Here is a 23,494-nt window from a genome sequence, read left to right as displayed (position 1 = left end):
AGTTTATATTCTGTAAAAGAACAGGAGGGTCCATGCATGTTTGACAGGCTTGGTTTGTAAAGAATTTAAAGTGTGCTTTAACAGTTGCTGAAGAGTTTACCGGTTCATTTTACTGATTTAATTAGTCCTCCAGCTTTTACTAGGTTTCTATTTTAAACCATTTAATATGCAAATAGGTAGAGTTTGAAGACTGGAGAAAAGTCAATGTGAGGTTCTTGGTGAATTACACACACTGCAGGGAGTCAGAACAATTATTGTCATTTGCACACTATTGCTAACACGGTCTTGCACACGCCGACACGTTAATTTTTTTTCCACACACCCTCACTCACACTAATGAGACAGAATCCCTCCGAATGTACAGGGAGGAGTCTGTCTGACATGAGCTGGAATCGAGCCATTTCTGAATGAGGTATTCACATTACATGTCACATGCAGTAACACCTCATACTCCGTCATGGAGGCCACCGTAGTTATGGTGGTCATAAAACACGGTGGTGTGTATACACAGCGAGGGGAGGGGGAGTATGCAGAACATGGGAAAGTTAACACAATAACGTTTTTCTCGAAAATGCAGCCATTACTATGAAAACCCCCTGTTTTTCTGTGAAAATATAGTCCAAGACCTTTAGAGATTAATGTGGAAAAAGAGGTAATTTTAAAGGCTGATTAACAAGCAAAACAATTAGCAAAATACCTGAATGGGAACATCAAAGAAGTGCAAACCAACATGATGGGTATGTTTGTGCTTCGGTGAGTGAACAGGGATGTGTTGATGCTGTTTTATGTACAGTTTGGTCGTCTGACACACGTGTTCTTTGTAGCAGCGGTACTCTGCTAGACGCAGCCGTTTCCATTGTGTGGGAACGGGGAGTCAGCACATACTATACAAGTCAGATGGTGCAGGGAAAGTACGAGAGAGAGGAGGGGGAGAGAGATGGAGTTACACTTTTCATATGAGACTAAATTCCCTTTGACAGCATATCTCTGCTGGAGTGAACATATCTTTAATTCCAGTGTTTCTCAATTATAAAGCACTGCTGTGGATTTCTTTAGGGCTTTGTTTTGAGGAACATATCAGTGTTTTCAGACATACAGTCATACAGAGGATGATTGTTTACATCCAGCACACGTGATTAAATACTGTCTCATAGATGACCTCTTCTTTTATTATGAAACACTGTGTGTGCTTCTGTCCATACACAGTTGACAGCATGTTGCAAATAAAGCTGTGCTGCTCGCATTTTGCAACACATCAGCATATTTTCTCTCGGATTTCAATAGAGGACACTCGCCGGAAGCACATGGGAATGTCATTTTTGGGATGGCGGCCCATCTTCTCTGTTTTGGGAGAGTTTGAGATGAGGAGACTTTTTTTTTGTCCCTCAGGCTTTGTAAATAAATCAGAAACATGCCTGGATCTCTTCCCCCCCTCTTTTCCATTTCTCTTTTCTGTCCCCTGCCATCTCCCACTCATTTCCTCTGGCTTGGCAGAGCATTCCCTTTTGCTACTGGAGCCAGAATAAAGGTTAACCTTTGGGCAGCTAACCGTCTTCCCTCAGATCAACTCGCTGCACGGTAGCTAGCAGCACACTCTGGTTCTCACACAGCCACATATTGCTCCAGACAAAACTAATGAGGGTGTGGGCGATAATAGCCAGCATACTTAGAGGCAGAAAACAGCAAGCCGTGTTTTTTCCTTCATTTGTCAAAAGTTCTATCCGTTTTAACTGGAAAACAAGAATCAGAAGGGGTTACGCAGGGGAAGAGGATGATATCTCCGGGTTTTACGAGAATGATGTTATCTCCTCACCGGCAATTGGTCTGACAGTCAGCTGTCATGTAGAATAAAAGAGTAAACCTGGTGTAACCAGTAACTTATCAACCTGTCTGTTAACTGATTTTATGCAGGGAGGTAAGTGATACTCCTTTGACAGATTATATATGTTCTTCTTAACATTATGCATCCAGTTTGTCTGCCTGACTGGGTCTCTAGGGGGTTCATTCAAAGAGGAAATACCACACGTGTCCTGGGAATTACTGTAGTTACACCACAAGCCATGACAGTAGATGGAGTACCCTGCAAAAAAAAGGAATCAGTGATTTCATCCTGTATTCATAAGCATAAGTATTCATTGGCAGTTCTACTTGTCTTTTTGATTAATGTAATTAATGTAATTTTTAATGTATCGTCTCTCCTTTTACAATTTAAAATTGAATTTAGTCTTTTAAGGTTTAAGGTTTTTTTTTTTACCTCCAGTGCATCAAATACTTAGCAAAGACTTTACAGTAAAGAGTTAGTGAAGTTTTCTATAAAACTCATGACGATGTAACAAATCCTCCTTCTTTTATAACCACATTTGTATGTTTCCGAATCTGTGTGTGTAATAATGGTCCGGTTGTTAGGGTCCTGGACTTCTGGTGGTCTTAGTTTGACCCCTGTAGCACTGTTGATTGATGACATCCTTAATGTGAACTCTACCAAACTTTTATCCTACTGAGTATTCCTACATACTAGAGAATCACATCAGCTTTAACTATGTACTTACTCGTCTGTAACTATCCTTATGTTTGTCGAGACTTCTGCAAAATGTCTGCAGATATGAGTACGCATCAAGCATGTGCAAACATTAGGGAATGTTTGATATTTAAAGGGGATTTAACCTGCGCAAACAATTCGATCTTAGTCTGTCTTGATATTTCTCACTGCGAGGCCTCGGCCTGCTTCTGGATGCAGTCTGCATTTGTTGTGTTTGTATTAGCCTGATGTCACTGTGCACTCTGTTTGTTTTCCCTGAATGTGTTAGAGCAAGGCTCACGTTCCCTCGTGTGTTCCTTTGCCCTCAGCGGTGTGGGTTACACGTTACTAGGATTACAAATACACTGTGTAAATACCACCAGCACTCACAGCCTTGGGATTTCTGCAGAAGCAGTGTGGACGGCTGTAATGTCTGTTTGTTTGCACCGCTCACAAACCTATATCGCATTAATCATAAACGCTCTTCTGTCTCTCTGCTTTTGTCCCTTTAGGGGTTTTGTCTCTGCCGGCCCATTTCAGCCCCTACACGGAGAACCAGCAGACGTCGGTGGACAGCAGGGAGGATGCCTATGCCCAGCTGGAGCTGAGGACGCTGGAGCAGTCCCTGCTGGCCACCTGTGTGGGCAGCATTTCTGAACTCAGTGAGTAGTCCAGAATAGTGTGTGTGGTCCTGGATCTATTTGATATGATAGATGAGTGTTTTTCTTTTTCACATTACATGTTTGATCTGTTAAATTCCTCTGAGTTACAGTGAAGCTATAAAACATTCATGTTATTACAGACAAGTAAACATTCCAAGAAATTATGAACTAATTGTCTTTTTTTTAAATACTTAACCACATTCTGAACACTTTCTAAACATACCTTGAATTCCCTTACTGTTAACTATGGGAGATAGGGAACCTTTGCCCTGCCAAAAAGGTTGTTATTTCAGACAGCCGAGTGCCAAGCCGAGATAATAGTGATGTTTTTTTAAAGTCACTGTGTGTCTTGTGATAAGCCCCAGCGTGTGCCTTATTCTGAATGTCCTCTAATGTTTCTGAAAGCGAGCACAGGGATAGTTTATCTTCACATGGAGCTCTGGAGAGGCCAATGATAATGCGTCTGATTGCATTTTGTCTCTCCCTGCTCTTTTTTTGCAAAGCAGTCTGCTTCTCTGAATGTTGTTTTCCCTCCAAAAGTTAGTCAACCTGAGAAAAAACGTTGCCGTGTGTCCGCTTCTTGTAGCCTGATTTTCATCAACAGGGATGGATGTTTCTTTAAGAAGCTTCGGTTCGAATCGATAGAAAACAAAATACTTGTCTTTATGTCCCAGATTATTGGAAATAGGGGACATTCAAATGTTTTGTAGCATAATTACCTTGAATTTTTCTGACAGTGGTTCATTGGGTATTTGACAGAAGCTTCAATCACATCTCTGTTCCAAAGTTACATTTTTTATTGTGATGGTTGTTACAAACGTCTCTTTAAAATCCCGAGACTTTACACAAGGATCTAGTCAGGGGAAGTGTAAATCTGTTGAGAGGTTCGGGACCTCCCGGTGACTTTTCTTCCATTCCAGAGCCTGAATGATTGGATGGGTTTCATGAACCGTTGCCAGTTCTAGATGACCGTGTTTCATACACATGATTGGTAAACAGAGCAGCATGCTGACACAGTCATACTGTACTCTACTGTACATACGGTTTATTTGAACTGGAGGCTCTGCTGAAGTTGGCAGATGATGGAGAACTGGAAGCAGCTCATTAAAAAAGTGAGAAAAAGACTAGAAGGAGACCAGGGGATGGAGTTGGGAACGGGGGATGATTTAAGGATGGAGTTCATATTTGGGGAAGGGGACGGAAAGCTATAGAGGTGAAGAGTGAGGTTGTCGGTGCAGGGGGGGGTGGAGATTAGTGTCGGTGTGAGTGAGGATAGGTTTTCTTCTCCAAATGAGCTAACACTCTGCCATTTGTTCCTCCAGCACAAGGCCACGTTCATGCACCGCCGTCGTTAGTGAGGCATTAAGAAAGTGTGCACACACACTCTCTCAAACACAGACACACTCTTTCTCTCACTCGCTCAGTGGTCCCTTTGTGCCACAACTCTCCGGCGGTGTGAAGCTGGGCTGTTCTGGGCAGGCTGGCATCCTTCAGACTCATTCGCGCCTACAAACACACACACATATATATATATACACACACACCCACAGGCATGCGTTCACTGATACACATACACACAACAAAAACACAGAGGGTTTGGCACTCTGATCAGAGTCCAAGAGCAAACACAGGAGCATCTGTACCAAGCTACTCAGTCCTGCGGGATCTCTAGACTGGACTTGGCCAGACACAGGAACACACAGCGTTCATAAACATGATGGATAATGGATGGCAAGTTACTGGACATTTCAGCTAAATGGCCAAGATTTTTTGAAAATGTAGTGTAAGCAGTGGATTGGCTCTGAAAGTTGTATTCATTCACATTTTAATTTTTCATTTTCAGCTCCACGGTGGTCTTCACCAACTATGGGAAACTATTAGTTTTTCACCATCCAGTAAAGTAAAGGAAATATTAAAGATCAGGGCCAGGTTAACCATAATTAAATGAGCTTTGTGCTTAAGTCTGTAGATCCAGTTGGCAATCTGGGGGTCACACAGAGCCCAGATGCAAATTTGTGTCCTGAATTGACGGTATTGTCGTCATCTTTGAGTTTTCTTATTCTTTACGACATTTTATTATCTTGTAACTTTGACCTAAGAGGCTTATATGGTCAGTGTGTATTCAACATGCAGGCCAGTCCCAGTTTATTGACTTTCCAGGCTTCCACAAAGCCTCCAATATAAGCTGTAATCTAAGAATGAAGTATTTCATATCCTTCTGACCCCTGGAGCTCGGTTTAGCCTCGGGGCACAATACGGGCTGGAAAGCCGGGGAGAGGCTCTCCATCTTGGGCAAGAATTCCTGGGAGACCTCCTGGAGGGACTGCTGGTTGTGGTTAACACAAAGGAGGCCCTTCAACTTGAAGTGGGGTCTGTTTTTTAGGGGGGGGATCACCCCAATCTCTCCCTCGAAGTCCCCCAAACCCCTAAATATCCACTCACATACACACTCACACTACTGGACCCACCCGCCTCGTCCCCCAGGCCCCCTCCCTCTCACGGTAATCTGGTTAGAAATTAACCCAGGGGGTAATTATGCTAAATGAGCGTTACACGATCCGAAGTTCAACCTGGCTTCTCTCCCTCATCTTGCCCTCCCTCTGCCCCTCCTCCACATCCCCTCCCTGTGACAACTGATAGTGTGACACATGGTCACACACTAGTTATATACAACCTCTGCTCCTCGCAGCCCTGCACCCTCTTTTGCATCTATTAATGTCTACTTAGGTTTACACGCTCTCATATATTACACTCTACGTCCAGTAATGTGAATTGGCCTTCATCCAAGTTCACGCGTTTGTCCACTTAGCTCACCGTGTGGGAGGAAGAACCCTCTATATATCTTTATCTCAACAAAGCGCTGTTTTCACACGATTAGTCAGAAAGAAAAAAAACAGATTTTTTTTTTTTTTTCAAGACTTCAGACTGACTTGTGACTGACAACACGCCTCTCCAGGCTGAGTGCAGTAATTGAAATCTGTCAATACAGTAACAGTTAAATGGTTCATTAGAGCCTGTGATCAACTGTCTGTACTCCCTTTTACTCGTGCCATGATTAAAGACGAATGGCTGTTTAGACTGGCCGTCTGGCTGTGTTTACTGATAATGATGCTGCTAATGGCAAATACCACTAGTGACATGGAGCGAGAGTAATGACAGTAAAGGAGGTTTGAATGTAAGTGGTTTAGGAAAAGGGGAAATCCAGTTGGATTAGGAGCCTGCAGGCTTTAAACCGAGCACTGGGAACGTTTGTTATAGTAAGTTTTTAATGTGAAACCCGACCCACATACCAGGAACATTTGATGTTTTGAAGAACTGAGTACATTAAATGAAGCATCATGTATTTATTACAACAAATATCTACTGAACAGTGTAACTCCAATGTATTGTTATTATATCCTTTGTTCCAGGTGACTTGGTGTCCCGTGCAATGCACCACATGCAGCGCCTGAGCGCGGTGCGCCCAGGACTGAGCCCAGCACGCCACGCCCGTCCCCAGCAGCCCGTGTCCTGGTCGCCGGACGCCCTCCACACCCTCTACTACTTCCTGCGCTGCCCACAAATGGAGTCCATGGAGAATCCCAACTTAGATCCCCCACGCATGGCGCTCAGCAAGGAGAGGTGGGAGTCATGCATGGCCAGATAAGAGCGTGTTTTTTAGATGCTCTCCAAAGTGTATGACAGGCAGTAAAATATCCAATCTAAGCGGTGATCTTTTTCTCCATTTGGGGTTTGGATCCACCCTAGGTTTCATAGCATTCTTGCTTCTCCTTTCATGCATTTTATGCTTTGGTTTCCTGATTTAATCTGTAATTAGAGAAGATTTGATTTGGTTCTTTAGGTTGACAGAAATGTAATTAATTCCAGCACAAACATCCACTCAGGAATTAACAGCTTCTAATCAAGGGAGCAGTTTTTTTCACACACAACGTCTCTCAGATCTCTCTTTCTTTAGTCAATCCTAATCCCATTGCCCTCTAGTCATTGACGTGTTAGCAAATTACAGGTGAACACTCCAGGTGTTAGCCTGATAGAAGGGTTCATTGCACCTTTAGTGTGTAAATTAGGCTGCAGACTGGTGATTTAAGGAATTTTCAAGAGGTGCTAATGGTCTGTAATCCTGTTAGAGTCTCCTCAGATCTTCCTCGGGTTGGCTTTGCAGAACAATTGTGGTCATTCTTGCACTTCCAATAGCTTCTAGCTGTATACCTGATTATTCTCATCATTTTCAAGTCATATCTCTTTCACTCCAAAATGAACTGATAAAAACGTTGGCTGCATAACTGCAGTAACTGTGGTATTCGGTAGCAATCAGCGTGAGAGATTATAGTTTATGTCTGCCCTCAGTTAAGGTAAGATTAGTAGTTACAACTGTGTGTGTGTGTGTGTGTGTGTGTGTGTGTGTGAGTAAAGTAGTTGCAGCCTGCCCACACATCTGTGCCCTGGTCTCACAGGAACAAAAACATGTGCTCCAGAGTAACCATATGTTTAAGATGTCAGTGGAAAGTAACGTGGTCTTCTACGTGTAAAGGTTAATTACACTTTTAAACGGATGTATGGAGGCCGCTCTAAAGGTAGCACTCACTCAAATACATACAAATGGGATGCAGCTCGCACTAAAGCATTTGTTGTATTTTTTCCCCCCACAATTAATTAGAAATTCACGTGTGAGATTGTTTGGTTATGACGGCGGCAAGACATCTGTGAGGTTATACTTTGGTGAAAAGTTTTAGTGATGAAATCAGTCAAATCTCATACCTAAACACACACACATCCATGCATGCACGTGTCTGCAGTCAGAGCCAGCTGGCTTCTATACATTTAATAATGAACAGACACAGCGTGAGTGAGCAAAGGTGGGCTCCTCATTAGCATCAAAGAGAACAGAACAGCAAATACACACCCCTCTTTTCCCTAACCTGGCTGTTTCCTCCAAGTCGTCAGATGTTTTTAATGTTGGGTGTGTATCAGGCTGCTTTATGTGTGCAGTGTGAAATGATTTAGCATGCTGTTATAGTGTATACTATATATGGGCTGCTTTCTAGGCGTCTACTGATTAGCCTGCATGCTTCTCTGTGTGCAGTGTCACTGTTAGCATCCACGACACTCAGGGTAGAAGAGAACGGCGGTGGAAACTTGCCAGCGTTTATAACGTGAGCGCCTTGTAACGATACAGATTGCTCTCCTCCAACGGGCCTCTCGATCACTTTGGCTCACGCTCTATTGAGGGCTTCATAAAAATCTTTGGGGGAAACCCAAAACCACTAAATCCGTGTGGGCCACATCATCAAACATTATAGGGAGCCTGGTGAGAGCCTTGTAGCAGAATTCTTGACTACGAGAGACGCCCTTTTCCCCTCATCATCCTTTAAACCCGGTGCTTAGTTGTAGTTAGCAAACACCAGTGTCTGTTTACTTAGTATTGCATTCAGTCGCACGCTTTAAGCCGTCTCTAGTCTCTCCACCCAGTGAGGACTTCCAAACACTCTGCTGGACAAACCACCGCGACCCTTCTGCCTCTTTCCCCGGATGGAAGGGAACACTAATGGATAGATGTGTTACTGCGATAAGAAGTGGCCAGTGGAGCTTACAGCTAACCACAGCTACATCAGATATGCTCACTTCCCCCCTTGTAGAGCCTTTAACGGAGTAATCTGACTCTACATCAGTGGTTAACCTTCACCCCTCTGCACCACACGATGGGCTTTCTGAAACATGAAGGTAATCACAGTGGCTACACTGGACACACGGGGTCAGTGCAGCATGTGTGATGGAGAAAAGCCTTCGCTTTTCATGCTGGACAGCTTGGAGTTCAAACACACCCCTCCTTAGTTTGAGCTGACGGTCATTTTATGACTAGCCGGGTGAGAGAACGGCGCCATGAATCACAGCAAACGCTTTATATGCATGCATGTCTGTGAACACGTGTGGGAGAGTTTGCGTATGCACGCCTGCATGTGTGTCTACGTCCCGCTGCTCTCAGTGTGCAGCCGCAGCATGTCGGGTCAGTAGGCTAGCCAGTAGCGCTATCTAGTTTCAGTGCTAACAGGAGGCCCGGCTTTGATGTCGCGGAAGAAGCCGGAGTTTGTGTTTCGGGCTGAGGGACGTAACCCAGACACAGGGGTCAGATGGGAGGTGTACGGGGGAGTTCGGTTCAGATGGAGGGAGACGGAGGAACGGAGGAGGGATGACTTGTGGGAAAAGGCCCACAGCTGCGTGGTTGATGGTACAGACATGCTCCATCTGTCTGCAGCCATGGGCCACTGGCAGAGGTGGATACACATATGGTCTCAGCTGATTTGTGTTGATGCACAATTTTATGTAGAACCTCTACGACCCACACACACACACACACACACACACACACCAGCACACATACAAGGTTAATTGGTTTAACAGCAGCTGAAAGTATTTATTGGAAAACCAGTATTTCTGGCCATGAAAGAAAACCACATACGTTATTAAGCAGAGACAAGAAATTGTTTTTACTCACATAAACACATGCTGTGAAATACTGATTTATGAAGTGAAGGCCAGGGAAAATCTCTCTGATGGATCAATAAGTGTTAAAAGCTTGATACGGTTGATTGGAGCTGCTTTAGCTCTAGATTAGTGCCAAGGCCACATGCATGCCTCAGAGCAAGCATGCAGTAAAGTAGCTGAGTGGATGCCTTGTGGCATTCAGGAAGATAGACGCAGACAAGAGCACACATGAATGAAACGGACTCCGACACAGTCCGATTTATTGTGATTGAAGCCCATTAAGAGGAGTATTACATTGATTTCCAAGCCCGCTGCCCTTCCTCACCTCAAAAACAGGACATTCTTCTCACTCTCCACCCGCAGCACTATCTCCAAACCATCCCCCTTCTCCCTTCTTCATTATGACATACCCCACCTGCCTCCCAGGCATTTCCCAAACACCCAAACCCTCCATATATGCATCTATCAGACCCATTTAGCATTCCCCTCCTCCTCCTCCTCCCTCATCCCATCGTCTGCTTGTAAACTGTCACGCCTGGGTGACAGTAGGGTCTCTCCATCCGACTCATCACTGACTGATAAAGTACTGAACAACACATGACATCAGAGCTAGAAGATAAAAATAGACAGGAACAAGGGACGGCAGTGTATCTGTGGGCTCCTCAATGTCTGGTTATTTATTTATTATTTAGATAATAATTTATTAATTTAGAAGTTATTTCGAGGCCTTAATTATAGTAGAGTAGTGCCTGCGATGCAGTTATTATAAGTCAACAGAATATTGTTTGTAAAAGTTTTTAGTTGTCATCATACCTGCTTTACTCGACACAGTTGGATCCAACGGCAATTGATTTTAATTTAACAAAGGTTCTTCTATATATTTGGTTGTTAAATTGTTGTTTAAGTCATATAAATGTTACATTGAGTGAGGAATGAAAGTCATTTACATTCTGATACCCTGTGATAAAATGGAGAGGATCCATTTGAGTGTCTTTACAATATTATTAACTAATCACTGAAGAATGAGAGGGTGTTCTTGAGGAGAATAAATGGCACTGCAGGGGTTCCCTGTGCTCATTAACAGTAACTACAATCCCTATAGCATCCACACTACAGCGCTGCATGCTTGGCTCTCATCTGTATTCATGATATGCATCAGAATGTTTGCATCTTCCTCAGAACAAAGTTGAAACCGCTGCAAAGAATAACATCACAGCAGGAAAAAGGCAGCGTTCACACGATCATTAACATACTCCATAGGATCAAAAGCAAAGCAACAATAGCATGTCATTGTTCACGAGCACATATGGTGAGATAAAGGCACATACAAGACGGAATTAATACCAGATAACCGGCTTGATGTGGCGTCGCATCACCAGCGGTTTCTGAAGGCTTTTGGTCAAAAGACTTTTCGAATGCCACATTCACAACATTCTCAGCAGCAGGCCTAATCCCTTCTACTCCTCCACTGATGTTTACTCTCCTGCCTCCCCGTAATTAATGTCATTTTCTTTTGTTCCCTGCTTCTTTCAGGTCGATCTTATCTGTCGTTTCTATTTTAATCTTTTTAGTTCCACTTGGTCTCTCTTCCCTAGACAGCATCCATAACAATGCCGCGAGTGCTGCACCTACATTCATCCCTCCGAGGTGGATTAGCACGACTCCAGCTGGTTTAAAAATAGGCTTGATTTATTCAGAAGCCTCTCTGCAGTGTTTTTGTTTATCAAAACTCGCAGCGCAAATGAAGTCACAGTTCCGTTATCGTCTCCCGTCACATCTCACAGATGTTTCACTGCAACACCTGGCAGCCAACACTGATGAGTCACGTGTGTGTGTACGCAGCTGTTATTCGAGTGCGTCTGCTTGCACGTATGATGACGCTGAAGGAGAGTTTGTGCTGTATCTGGTGTGTGAAAGCTGTAGAGGTGGGGTGTCTGTACAGTTTGTGACCAGTGAGGTCAGGCTTAGTGGAAGTAATACCAGACATAAATCATCTGGTCAAAGACGGTTTATGAGTTCCCTCCCAACATGACTGTATCACGAGGCTTCCAAACAGACGTTGCTGTGTACAACTCAGTTCTTTTGTACCATGAATATAGAAGACAAGAGATGGAATTATTTATACATATATATATATTTTCTTTTTACAGGCCATTCCTGTTGCTGCCACCTCTGATGGAGTGGATGAGGGTGGCCATAGTTCACGCTGAGCATCGCAAGAGTCTATTGGTGGACAGTGATGATGTCAGACAGACCGCCAGGCTACTCCTTCCAGGACTGGACTGTGAACCAAGACAGCTGAAGTAAATGAGAACACACATACACTCACACGGGTTGTACTACATGTAATTATACTATCGTTTTATTATCTCATTCTGCGTCTCTGTCTCCATCAGGCCCGAATGTTGCTTTAGTTCCTTCAAGCGTCTCGACTCCAAAGCCGCCACAGACAAGTTCCACCTGGACTTGGGTTTTCGGATGCTCAACTGCGGACGCACGGATCTCATTGGCCAAGCCATCGATCTGCTGGGGCCAGATGGAGTCAACAGCATGGACGACCAGGTACTGAACATCTGTCTCTTTGAATGTGGTTTCTATTAACAATGTTTGTTGAGGGGAATATACAGTAAATATGCACTCGTACTCGTGGATCTTTTTTTTTTTAGGCAGCACTTCATGTATGCGTTCTCCTTTTTCATGCTCTTCCTGTTCGTCACGCAGGGCATGACTCCTCTGATGTATGCCTGCGCAGCTGGAGACGAAGCCTTAGTCCAGATGTTGATCGATGCCGGGGCCAACCTTGACGTAGCAGTAAGTACGCTCCAATAATTTAAACATATGGATACTTTTATTTAAATGCTGAACATTTGATTCGAGAGTATGATCTTGAAGTCGGTGTGTAATTCCCAATGTGTTCCTGTGCTGCCAGATTCCCCCGTGCTCCCCCAAGCATCCCTCTGTGCATCCTGACAGTCGACACTGGGCAGCTCTCACCTTCGCTGTGCTTCACGGACACATCTCTGTAGTGCAGGTAGGAACCACGGACACAGTAAATGCAGGTTGCCCTCCAGCCCTGAGAAAACTATGGATGTGATGTTATAATTTCAAAAAGTTGAGTGACAAATGTGGGGTCAGAGGTCAGGCCACAAATGAGTTACAGGGTGTGACACGTTGCACAATATAACGGCTGTGGTGTGTATCTCCAGCTCCTGTTGGACGCAGGCGCCAACGTGGAGGGGGCGGCGGTCCGCAACGGACAGGAGAACACGGCAGACACCCCGTTGCAGCTGACTTCTGCAGCAGGTGGGCAAACACACGTATGCACACACACACAAACACACACACAGTTCAACACAGGGCACAGCTGATGTCAGAGTATTGCCTGACTTACACAAGGTCTGTATACTGACCTCATCTATTAAAGTTACATTACTACTTAAGTATACAGGCAGGCAGTCTGTCGAAGGGAGACACAAGGAGATGAATAAAGGAGCCGCTGTCGTAATGTTCTGCAAATCAAACTAATAATAACTCACAATTTCCAGTCACCGATACAGCAGTGTGCTAGTTTTCCAAGAGGGCGAGCAAAAGTAGCACGGGATTTGAGTAGTGAATGACACGGTGGCTGGAGGAACAAGGAAATGAGAGGGTAAATAAAGGCAAAGTGAGAGCAGTTGAAGATCTGCCTGTGGTTGTTTAGAAGCCTCTGGGCAGCATTCCTCTGCGGGATCACGTAAAAGCCACACATAGCTAGTAGTAAAAGAGACGCATGCTCTACATAGCAGCAATGACAGTGTGTAAATAGAGCCCTAATATGAATGAATGCGTCGGCTTGTTTGAAAATGCAAAGTAATGTGGTGAAACGTTACAGGAGGAAGTGCAATAACAGACAGAAAGAAGACATCTAGAGTGTTTGTGAATTAATAATGTAATAACAACACAATCAAAATGAAACTAATGAACTTTAACAGTCGTGTGGTGATGTGATAACCATTCAAAAATATGGAGTAGACTGTACCAGTGGGGGGGAAACACAAATAAACATTTATGGTAATATATCTAATACATCTCATTTAAATAGGATCTGTATGTAATTAACTTGTTTATGTGTTTCCTAGGCAACTATGAGATGGTTAGTTTGCTCCTGGCACGAGGCGCTGACCCCTTATCGAAGAACCACGATGGAAATGCCCTCACGTCATCCCTCTACGAAGACATGAACTGCTTCAGTCACGCTGCGGCACACGGACACAGGTATGCGTCTCTGAAAACGACACGCTGTCAACCGTTGCTCCGACAAACTGCCTCTTAACTGCACAGTAACATGGAAATAACGAACTATGTCAACACTCTGTCACATGTCTGCATCTGAGGTTTGAGGAGAGATTCGTCCCTTTTATCATGCGGTGAAATAGAAGACCTTGAACGTTTCACAGTATGAGAGAAATACAAATTCGGGGGCTCCTTCTATTCAGAGCCCATCTGTTTCCAAAGACCAACTGGAAGCGTTACCCTCTCCACCTGTTCACAGTGTATATGTCTGAACACAATGTAGACTCAACACTTCACATTCCACAGTGAAGGTGACAGATTAAGTAATCAGGGAGGAGGGCACAGGGGTCACAGAAATGGATGTACGCGTTGTAGCTCGGACACATATTAATGTTTTCGTGCTTTCTTTCCCTCCTCCCTTCTTTGTCCTCTTTCTTCCTCGCTTCTTCCTCCCATTTATCTTGTCAGGAACGTGCTGAGAAAGCTCCTGACTCAGCCCCAGCAAGTCAAAGAGGATGTCCTGTCTCTGGAGGAGATCTTAGCCGAGGGGGTGGAGGGTGAGGAGGTCGGGATCTGTCCTTTCCTCCCTCTCTCCCCCATCCCCACCCCTTCCTCCAGCCACGGGTCCCTGCCGGAGGTGGGCATAGCAAGGCTCTGCAAGGCTAGGATGAAGGCTCTGCAAGAGGCCAGCTATTACAGCGCCGAGCACGGTTACCTGGATGTCACCATGGAGCTGCGAGCTATGGGTACCTATCAGATGTCATTTTCTTTTACTTTTCAATTTGTGATCTTGCAAACCAGACAACCCTTTATTGTCTTTTGGTGTAGGTGTGCCATGGAAACTACACGTGTGGCTGGAATCTTTGCGTTGTGCCCAGCTGCAGTCCAGGGCAGTAGTCACCCTCTCACTCCTCAGAGAGTTCACCACGATCAGAGAGGAGGACTACTGCGAGGAGCTGGTCACCATAGGCCTGCCCCTGATGTTCAACATCTTACGTACCACCAAGGTACCGTCCAACACAGACCTCAAGAGTGTCTGCTTGTCTTGTCTTCATGAGTTTGGATGTGTGGTATAAAACCCTCCTGACTGCTATTTCATTTTCCTCCAGAATGATGCCATCATACAGCAGTTGGCGACTATTTTTAGTCACTGTTTTGGCCCGGCACCTCTTCCAGCCATTCCCGGGATGAAGGCAACGCTTTCAGCCCAGTTGGGTAAGGAAACTACGGTTATTAATCGATGTGTATGTGAACACACAAAGCTCAGTGTTTAGAGATGAAGCTGCATAATGCAAACACAACAAGCTCCTAATAAAATAGTTGATCAAAACAATGTAATACACAGTGTACATAATCAGCAATTTACTGGATCTTCCTAGAGATATACATGCGAGGGAAAAAGCAAATTGTTTGAGATTAATGCTTAATATGTGCTGGTGTATTAGTGGATTAGTGGTCAGACTGACTTCCATCCTGGGAATGGAGTTGTAAAGAGGTACTGATATGTTTTCCTACAGACCCTCATTTCCTGAATAACCAGGAGATGTCAGATGTAACGTTTGTGGTGGAAGGGAAGCCGTTCTACGGCCACAGAGTCCTGCTGATCACAGCTTCTGACAGGTGGGAGCAGTCAGCTTCACGCTGGACAGAATAATACACACTTAAACACAGTGGTCATTAATTAAAAAAAAAAAAAACTAAAAGGTTTTGACAAAGATGTTTGCTTTCTTTTAGATTCAGGTCTCTTCTGGCATGCTCTGGACCAGACGGAAGCCCCCACAAGGAGATTGAGATCAGTGACATTAAGTACAGCATTTTCCAGGTAACATATCAATTCTTCTCTTAGTATAACATAGTTTTAGAGTGACACAATGAATCCAGACTGATGGAATGGTCTGGAGACAGTTGACATAACTCCTACATAATTTAGTTCAGCTACGATACTGACTTTTTCCTAAATAAGACCTTTGATCTCTCTGCAGATGATGATGTCATACCTGTACTGTGGAGGAACAGAGTCACTGAGAACTATTGTGCCTGATTTGCTGGAGGTGAGAATCTGTCTTAATCCATAAACTAGTAACCAAACTAATTGAATGTTCCCTTTACTGCTGTATCCACGCTTTGAATTTTTTATGTTACTGAAACATTTTGATTTCTCCTGCAGTTGTTGTCGGCTGCTAGTCTGTTCCAGCTGGGAGTGCTACAAAGACACTGTGAACTCATCTGCTCTCAGTTCATTACCCTGGATAATGCAGTCGGCATCTATAAGACCGCCAAGGTAACACGCACACCGACTCACATTGTGCAATTATGTGAACTTTAAGAAAAGCACGCTTTATTATACAGTCTGTGCTGAACTATGGTGATTCATCAAAGAAAATGCATGAATACAAACTATATCCCTGCAGTAGAAGTGAGAGCATTCTAATTTCACACATCAATCGGTAAAAAAATCTAATTTACTGCTCGAAAGACACCATGTTGATGACAAATGTCTGAAATGAATTTCTCTTTCTTTACATGTTTAAGTTATAATGAGGCAAAGACATCACGTTGTCCCTTCTTTTCTCAGGCCCATGGCGCCGTGGAGCTGAGCTCATTCTGTGAAGGTTACTTCCTGCAGCAGATGCCTGCTCTACTGGAGAGGGAGGGCTTCAGGAGCCTGCTGTTGGGACCCCCCGCGGTCCGACAAGGGAACCACTCCACTTCCACGTTGGCTCACAGCCGCGGAGAATCCCCTCTGGAGGAGCTGGAGGCCACCCTGGCACAACGCCTACGCTCTCTCTGCGTCACCTCCCGGGTCTAAGAACAAGAGGACAGCTGCTGACGAGAGAGAGGACAGATATAAGAATGAAGCAGACGTTTCATCTTATCACTGACACAGGATCAGATGTTAAAGATGCTGTTCAAATGGTTTGAGTACAGATGTTTTCTTAGTAACACCTGATCCTCTCTCTGGTAACGAGCAACTTCCAGGGTGCTTTGACTCTGCGACGCAGATCAGCAGTTAGGCTTCGCTGCGTGGATGATTCAGCGTTTCACATTTTGTGCCCCGCACACCATCTTGACGTTGATTGCAGTGTACAGCATGTTTATGAAGAAAAATTGGACAATATAATGCTTTTTTTCCAAGGCTCGGGAAGCTTAAACGGAAAAGCAACAGATGGATGCAACAGGTGGGAGCTCCGAATTATGAAACACTGCTGCCCTCTACTGGACAAAACTGGCAAAATAACTAATTGGATTGGGATCAACGGCACCCTCCTGGTTCTGACTGAAGCTATGAAAAGTAACAATAGACTGAATCACCTTTATTATCTGGCTTTTTCCTGTCCAGATAATAATGCAGAATGGGAGGACATAGGTAGACTCAGTACCTGCAGCATTGATGTAAGCTTTGGATTAACAAATGTGCTTTTTATGTAACTGTTTGTTTTTTTATTTTATATTTTTAAGAAAGTATTACCGGAGAAACAAAACACTTACTGAAGTGTGGGATGGACATTTTGTATTTAATGAGAAAAGATGTGAGAGTATTTAACGGGGTGTTCCCTTTTTATTTTGTTGTTAATCCAAGCAAATTATTAATATTATTGAAGAAAAGTTGCTTTCGTGTAGCTGTTGTTTTTCAGGTACACTCTTAACAGTTAATTAAGCTTATGTATGCTGAGGTTTAATGCTTATATACAGGTACAGCAGAGTCCAACATGGGATTTGGAATAGATAAAGTCTGTTTTAATGCTGAATATTGTAATAAACCTGGTAAACAAGGTTGGTAATTTTCACAAATATTTCATTGCCATATGTTTTGTGGGTTTTATAAAGACTTACCTGAAATCCAGAACAACCCAGACACGCAAATACACAACATGAAAGTCATATGTACATAAAAAAAACTAAATGAAATAAATTCAAGAACACTTCATATGAAGCTCATGGTTATAATGCATCATGACCACATTCATAAATCATTATAATGCAGTTATAAGGTTTTATAACTCCTTTTAATCATGCATGACAACTTATAATAGAATTGATAAATGTTGGTGGTGGACATAATATATTATAATTCCAGCATGCATTCTTAATTCTTTCCTCAATGATTCTACGTTTCTGATATGGACTCAAGTCTATCAATACACAATAATATACCTTTGAGAGCTTAATTATAAATGGCAGCACTGTGTAAGTTATTAGCAATTGTATGACAGGCCTACTGTAAAACAGTTATGGGACCAGTGTTTGCTGGTTGCAAGTAGAGCGTGAAACAAAACAAACAATGATATTCAAAGCCATGTCAGGTCTTTATTTTCCCAAAACACAGAACTTATTGTCTTTGCCTTAGGAAGGGATATATGTGTAGTGCATGGGCGAGCGGTCATAATAAGCTATAAATGCAGTGCATGCCCAAGCCCTTCAATAAAAATAATTGAAAATATTAATCTGGCAGTGTGTTCAATTATACAATACCTTAGTTTTACTGTTTTGGTCTTAAATCAGTGCCTAATCTGTCCCTTTTTGCTTGCGAAAAGCTGGAAAGCTGACAGCTTGTTTCGCGCATGCGCACTGTGACACCGACTAGTACGTTACTGCTAAAAGCTGTTTACTGTAGATGAGCGTTTTGAATGGCAAAAAAGCTGTCAGTGAAGCAGCTTATCTGCCAACGCGCATGCGCAAAAAATGACTTGTTTGAATTGTTCAGCGGGAAACTGTCAGTGGTTCATTCATTGTGTAGCCTGGTCAAAATTACTGAAAATATTAATTATATTCAGGCTTTGCGTTTAGTGCCGTTTTCGAGACCTTTTGAGGAAAAGAAAGCTATAATTTCAAGTGGACGGCCTACTCCTGAAGTAAATATCACAAAGACTGCAAAGAATTCCGTCCGTCACTTTCAAGCTAGCACGTATGAGAAACATAAATGGCTAGCTAGCCGACCCCCCTCCCGTCAAACGATCCGGTCTGACAGCGACATATTGCCTGTTCATTCATGAAAACCATCTCGAAACACTCTCAGTCAAACAAGGTGGGGAATGAGAAATCTGCGGCGCTACTAGCCTAGTTCGTTTTAAAAACACACCGGCAGCAGCGCCTACTGATCTGAGACGTGTCAGTGAGTTACTGTAAATGCTGTGCGGAAAACCAGCTGTGGTCTGTGATTGAGGTGCAGTCGGGTGAGTTTGGAGCTGACGAGAGGATCGCGCTGACGACCGCTTCGTTACATTTTTCTCATTGAAAAACTATACAACTGGCATTTAGATGATGTTCTCCATAAAAAAATAAGTGAAATACTGTAATAACAATTCGGTTTTAGTAATCAACCGCTTATAGTGATCAAATGTACTCTGGACCAACGTGATCACTACAAGCTGTTTCCACTAACCATATTATATTTTTTATTAAAAAATATAATGCCCCCCCACGGGCGCGCATGGTATTGACACTTCAGCATGACCACAGTAAACGGTCACCGCTCGCCACTGGTGTAGTGGTGTCTGTCTTGTCGAACGTTTTCCAGATCCAACTCTTAGCATCTATGTCTGTCGGAACTACATTTCCTTTGAACATATAGTGACCTACATGTAGATTACCTAGATCACAGTTTGTAACCAACAGTTATTTATGTGAATGTGTGCCAAGGTTGTCAAATTATACACATTCTATAGTACAGTGAGTAATTAAGTAGAATAATAGATACTTGTGCAATAGTGTAGTATGTCGAAAACTTTAATTACAAAGTGAGTATAGTATTACAACAAATGTTACAGTAATGTATGTGGAAAAAAGTAATAATATTGTCTGTTCAAAAATGTAATGCAAAAAGTAATATTATGGATGTTGAAAAAGTCATGAAAAAAGCATTATATATTATATAAATTGCAAAATCGGCCCAGAAAATAAGTTCAATATATAAATTATTATAGTTTGTCAAAAAAAAAGTCACGAAAAAAGTCATATTAGTATGTATAGTATAGTAGTATAGTATGTCAAAAATAGTAAAAGTAAAAGTAAGTATGTTGAAAAAATGCATTGTATAATATGTAAAAAAAAAAAGTCATGAAAAGGTGAGTTCGAGGGTTGGGGTTAATTCCTTTTTTTATTTTGGCTGTATCTCCATAACCATAAGTCGTAGAGACACGGGCCCAAGACTGGCATGTTCAAAAGGGTTGAATTAGGTCAGACGCCATCCACTCCCGAGTCTCTACTCATTCTTGACATATAAGCAAAAAAACATTTATTTCCAATCAGAATTGGGGTTGGGGTTAGGTTTAGGGTTGGGGTTGGATTTAGGGTTAGGCTTACGGTTCGGTTTGGGGTAAGGCTTGTTGTTAGGGTTTAGGTTGGGGTTTGGATTAGGGTTGTTAGGTTTGGTTTGTTAGGGTTGTTAGGGTTGGGGTTGTTAGGGTCTCATTGTAATATGTCGAAAAAAGTAACGAAAAAAGTAATTTCATAGTATGTCAAAATCAAAAGTAATGTAGTATGTCGAAAAAAGTCCTGAAAAAAGTCATGGTATAGTGTGTTGAAAAAAGTCATGAAAAAAGTAATTTTATAGAATGTCAAAAAAAGTCATGGAAAAAGTAATATTTTAGTATGTCGAAAAAGGTAATTAAAAAAGTAATATAGGATGTTTAAAAAATACCTGAAAAAAGTCTGTCGAAAAAAGTTATGGTATACAGCAGTGTTTGGGAAACACCAAGCAGTGTTTCCCCTCCCTGCCATGAATAAGCCTTTTTAAAACTGAAAAAGTCAGTATATTCTGACTGACTTTTTCGTGAATTTTCGACATGACCTTTTTTTAACAATATGATCAAGGCTTTTTTTTTTTAAAGATTATTTTCTTGCATAGACACCTTTGTATTTAGCAGTGGATAGAGAGGAAACATGGGAGAGAGAGGGGGATGTGACATGTATCAAAGGATCTCCAGCCGGGATTCGAACCTGAGGCTGGTGCATATATGCAGACATGGGTAAATGGCATGCACTCTAACCACTCAACCACCTGCCTGCCATGAATAAGCCTTTTTATGACTGTTTTGCACTCACTACACTCAGATTTTGATTGACACGCGATATAGAAGCATATGTTAGGACTTTTAAATAATTTTTACAACATTTTATGAATTTTGTCGATTTTTCACTTTTTTCCCGACATGCTATAGTATGACTTTTTTTTTTCCTGAAAAAATGTATCATGGCTTTTTATGGCTGTTTTGGACTCACTACACTGAGACTTGGTGCATCAAGCGAGATGAGCGATTTTTATGACTCTTTAACAATTTAAAAAAAAATTTTATGAATATATTCTGACTGACTTTTTCGTGAATTTTCGACATGCTATAGCATGACCTTTTTTTTAACAATATGATCAAGGCTTTTTTTTTTAAAGATTATTTTCTTGCATAGACACCTTTGTATTTAGCGGTGGATAGAGAGGAAACATGGGAGAGAGAGGGGGATGTGACATGTATCAAAGGATCTCCAGCCGGGATTCGAACCGGAGGCTGCTGCATATATGCAGACATGGGTAAATGGCATGCACTCTGACCACTCAACCACCTGCCTACCATGAATAAGCCTTTTTATGACTGTTTTGGACTCACTACACTCAGATTTTGATTGACACGCGATATAGAAGCATATGTTAGGACTTTTACATCATTTTTACAACATTTTATGAATTTTGTCGATTTTTCACTCTTTTTTCGACATGCTATAGTATGACTTTTTTTTTTCCTGAAAAAATTTATCATGGCTTTTTATGGCTGTTTTGGACTCACTACACTGAGACTAGGTGCGTCAAGCGAGATGAGCGATTTTTATGACTCTTTAACAATTTTAAATATTTTTTTATGAATATATTCTGACTGACTTTTTCGTGAATTTTCAACATGCTATAGCATGACCTTTTTTTAACAATATGATCAAGGCTTTTTTTTTTTAAAGATTATTTTCTTGCATAGACACCTTTGTATTTAGCGGTGGATAGAGAGGAAACATGGGAGAGAGAGGGGGATGTGACATGTATCAAAGGCAGTGGCGGCGCCAGAGTATTTTTTCTGGTTCAACTACGGTGGGGCTAACTCATAATATTGAAAAAAGTCATGGAAAAAATCATCTCATAGTATGTCGAAAAAAAGAAAAAAGTAATCTCATAGTATGCTGGAAAAAGTCATGAACAAAGTAAAAAAAAGTTATGAAACAAAGTAATATTTTAGTATGTCGAAAAAAATCAAAGTAATGTAGTATGCCGAAAAAATATCTGAAAAAAGTCTGTCTAAAAAAGTAATGAAAAAAGTAATATTTTAGTATGTTGAAAACGGTGTTGAAAAGTCATGAAAAAAGTCAGAAAAAGTCAGTATAGTATGCCAAAAAGAAATGATGAAAAAAATCATCATAATAGGTAGAAAAAAAGTAATGACAAGTAAAATAAAAAATAAAAAAGTCAATAGAATATATAGTCTACACTGTGCGTTTTCATAACTGGCAAACGTTATGGTAATTAGTATGTGCTATGTAGACCAGAACTCAGACTTCTTTCAATCACAAGCATTGTGTATCACGTCATATCTTTTAGTATTGAAACCCTGCCCACATGCTTATAAAACACTGTGGTTGTTTAGTCCAAACGTACCCAAACGTACAGGCACAAATAAGGAGAACAAAGACACCATAACTTAATGAGTTTATTTGTTTCAGCACTGTAGATGCTCACAGTTATTTGATATGGGGATTACATCAGTCAGTTTTGTTCCTGCTCTGTCAAAAGACCATTATCAGACGTCCTTGGTGCTGCTAGCTTACCATTGTAGAAAACAAAAAAGGAGGTTGAACGACAGGGTATTGCTTTGTGTTTGTGTACTGATATCCCCTCACTGTGTCTCTTCTACCACCACGTAGAGAGAGAGCCCAGACCTCCAAGCCTTCCAGAGAGAGGTACAGAGTAAAGGAAGCATCGTTCAAAAAATTTTGTGCACGAGATACGAGGAGGAGGAGGATGGGAAAGATTAGCAGGAGCGAGGGAACGATTAAAAAAAAAAAGAGAGAAGAAGGCCAGAAATAAAAGCAGAGAGGGTAAGAAGTAGCGGGAGAGAGAGAGAGGGGGAAATTTAAAACGTTAAAAAGGTAGTTTTGTGGAGAGAGAATCGATGAAGGCTGAGAGAAGGGGTGAGTTTGGCATGGAACATGAACACTAAAGCCATGCAAAGAAAAGCTCATGTTTGACATGCACACAGCACTACAAGCTAAAAGCATAGAGCAGGAATCCCCAGCACGGTTGAGAAGACAATCAACCCCCACGGTTTGTCTGTATATTTACAAAGAGAAGAAGTAGATTGGGATCTAGTGTTCTTGTCCCCAGGCCTGGCCTACACGCACAATAATATGAAACTGACAAATATCAATAGAAGAGCATATTCCCTCTCCAAAAAGAGGCTAAGTCTACATTCTTAAATTACTGGTAAATTATTTTTTTTCTCCAAGAGTTCCCACAAGTTCTCTTCCCCTCTTCGGAGAGAGAAAGAGAATTTGTGCCTCGTCGATGTTCACAGAATTCTGTTAA

The 23,494-nt window shown here is 42.2% G+C and overlaps 1 protein-coding gene across 1 annotated transcript in view; it reads left to right on the top strand.

Moving 5' to 3' along the window:
* The window catches only part of abtb2b (ankyrin repeat and BTB (POZ) domain containing 2b), a gene marked incomplete at its 5' end in the record, with an annotated part of 38,558 nt that extends 20,848 nt beyond the window's left edge, over positions 1 to 17,710 (top strand). Inside the window, 16 exons of the mRNA XM_084017582.1 lie at positions 3,031 to 3,180; positions 6,591 to 6,801; positions 11,814 to 11,966; positions 12,060 to 12,225; positions 12,385 to 12,474; positions 12,593 to 12,694; positions 12,870 to 12,966; positions 13,782 to 13,917; positions 14,404 to 14,681; positions 14,764 to 14,942; positions 15,045 to 15,150; positions 15,453 to 15,555; positions 15,670 to 15,757; positions 15,918 to 15,986; positions 16,103 to 16,216; positions 16,511 to 17,710. Coding sequence (XP_083873708.1) covers positions 3,031 to 3,180; positions 6,591 to 6,801; positions 11,814 to 11,966; positions 12,060 to 12,225; positions 12,385 to 12,474; positions 12,593 to 12,694; positions 12,870 to 12,966; positions 13,782 to 13,917; positions 14,404 to 14,681; positions 14,764 to 14,942; positions 15,045 to 15,150; positions 15,453 to 15,555; positions 15,670 to 15,757; positions 15,918 to 15,986; positions 16,103 to 16,216; positions 16,511 to 16,744 — 2,276 coding nt within the window. The 3' untranslated portion in view covers positions 16,745 to 17,710. The remainder of the gene's footprint in view (positions 1 to 3,030; positions 3,181 to 6,590; positions 6,802 to 11,813; positions 11,967 to 12,059; positions 12,226 to 12,384; positions 12,475 to 12,592; positions 12,695 to 12,869; positions 12,967 to 13,781; positions 13,918 to 14,403; positions 14,682 to 14,763; positions 14,943 to 15,044; positions 15,151 to 15,452; positions 15,556 to 15,669; positions 15,758 to 15,917; positions 15,987 to 16,102; positions 16,217 to 16,510) is intronic.
* Positions 17,711 to 23,494: the final 5,784 nt, after the last annotated feature.

The sequence above is a fragment of the Eutrigla gurnardus genome (assembly GCF_963514095.1).
Source record: "Eutrigla gurnardus genome assembly, chromosome: 9".
In the NCBI taxonomy this organism is placed as follows: domain Eukaryota; kingdom Metazoa; phylum Chordata; class Actinopteri; order Perciformes; family Triglidae; genus Eutrigla; species Eutrigla gurnardus.
The sequence above is the reverse complement of the archived record's forward strand: the minus strand, read 5'-3'. Positions and strand labels throughout refer to the sequence as shown.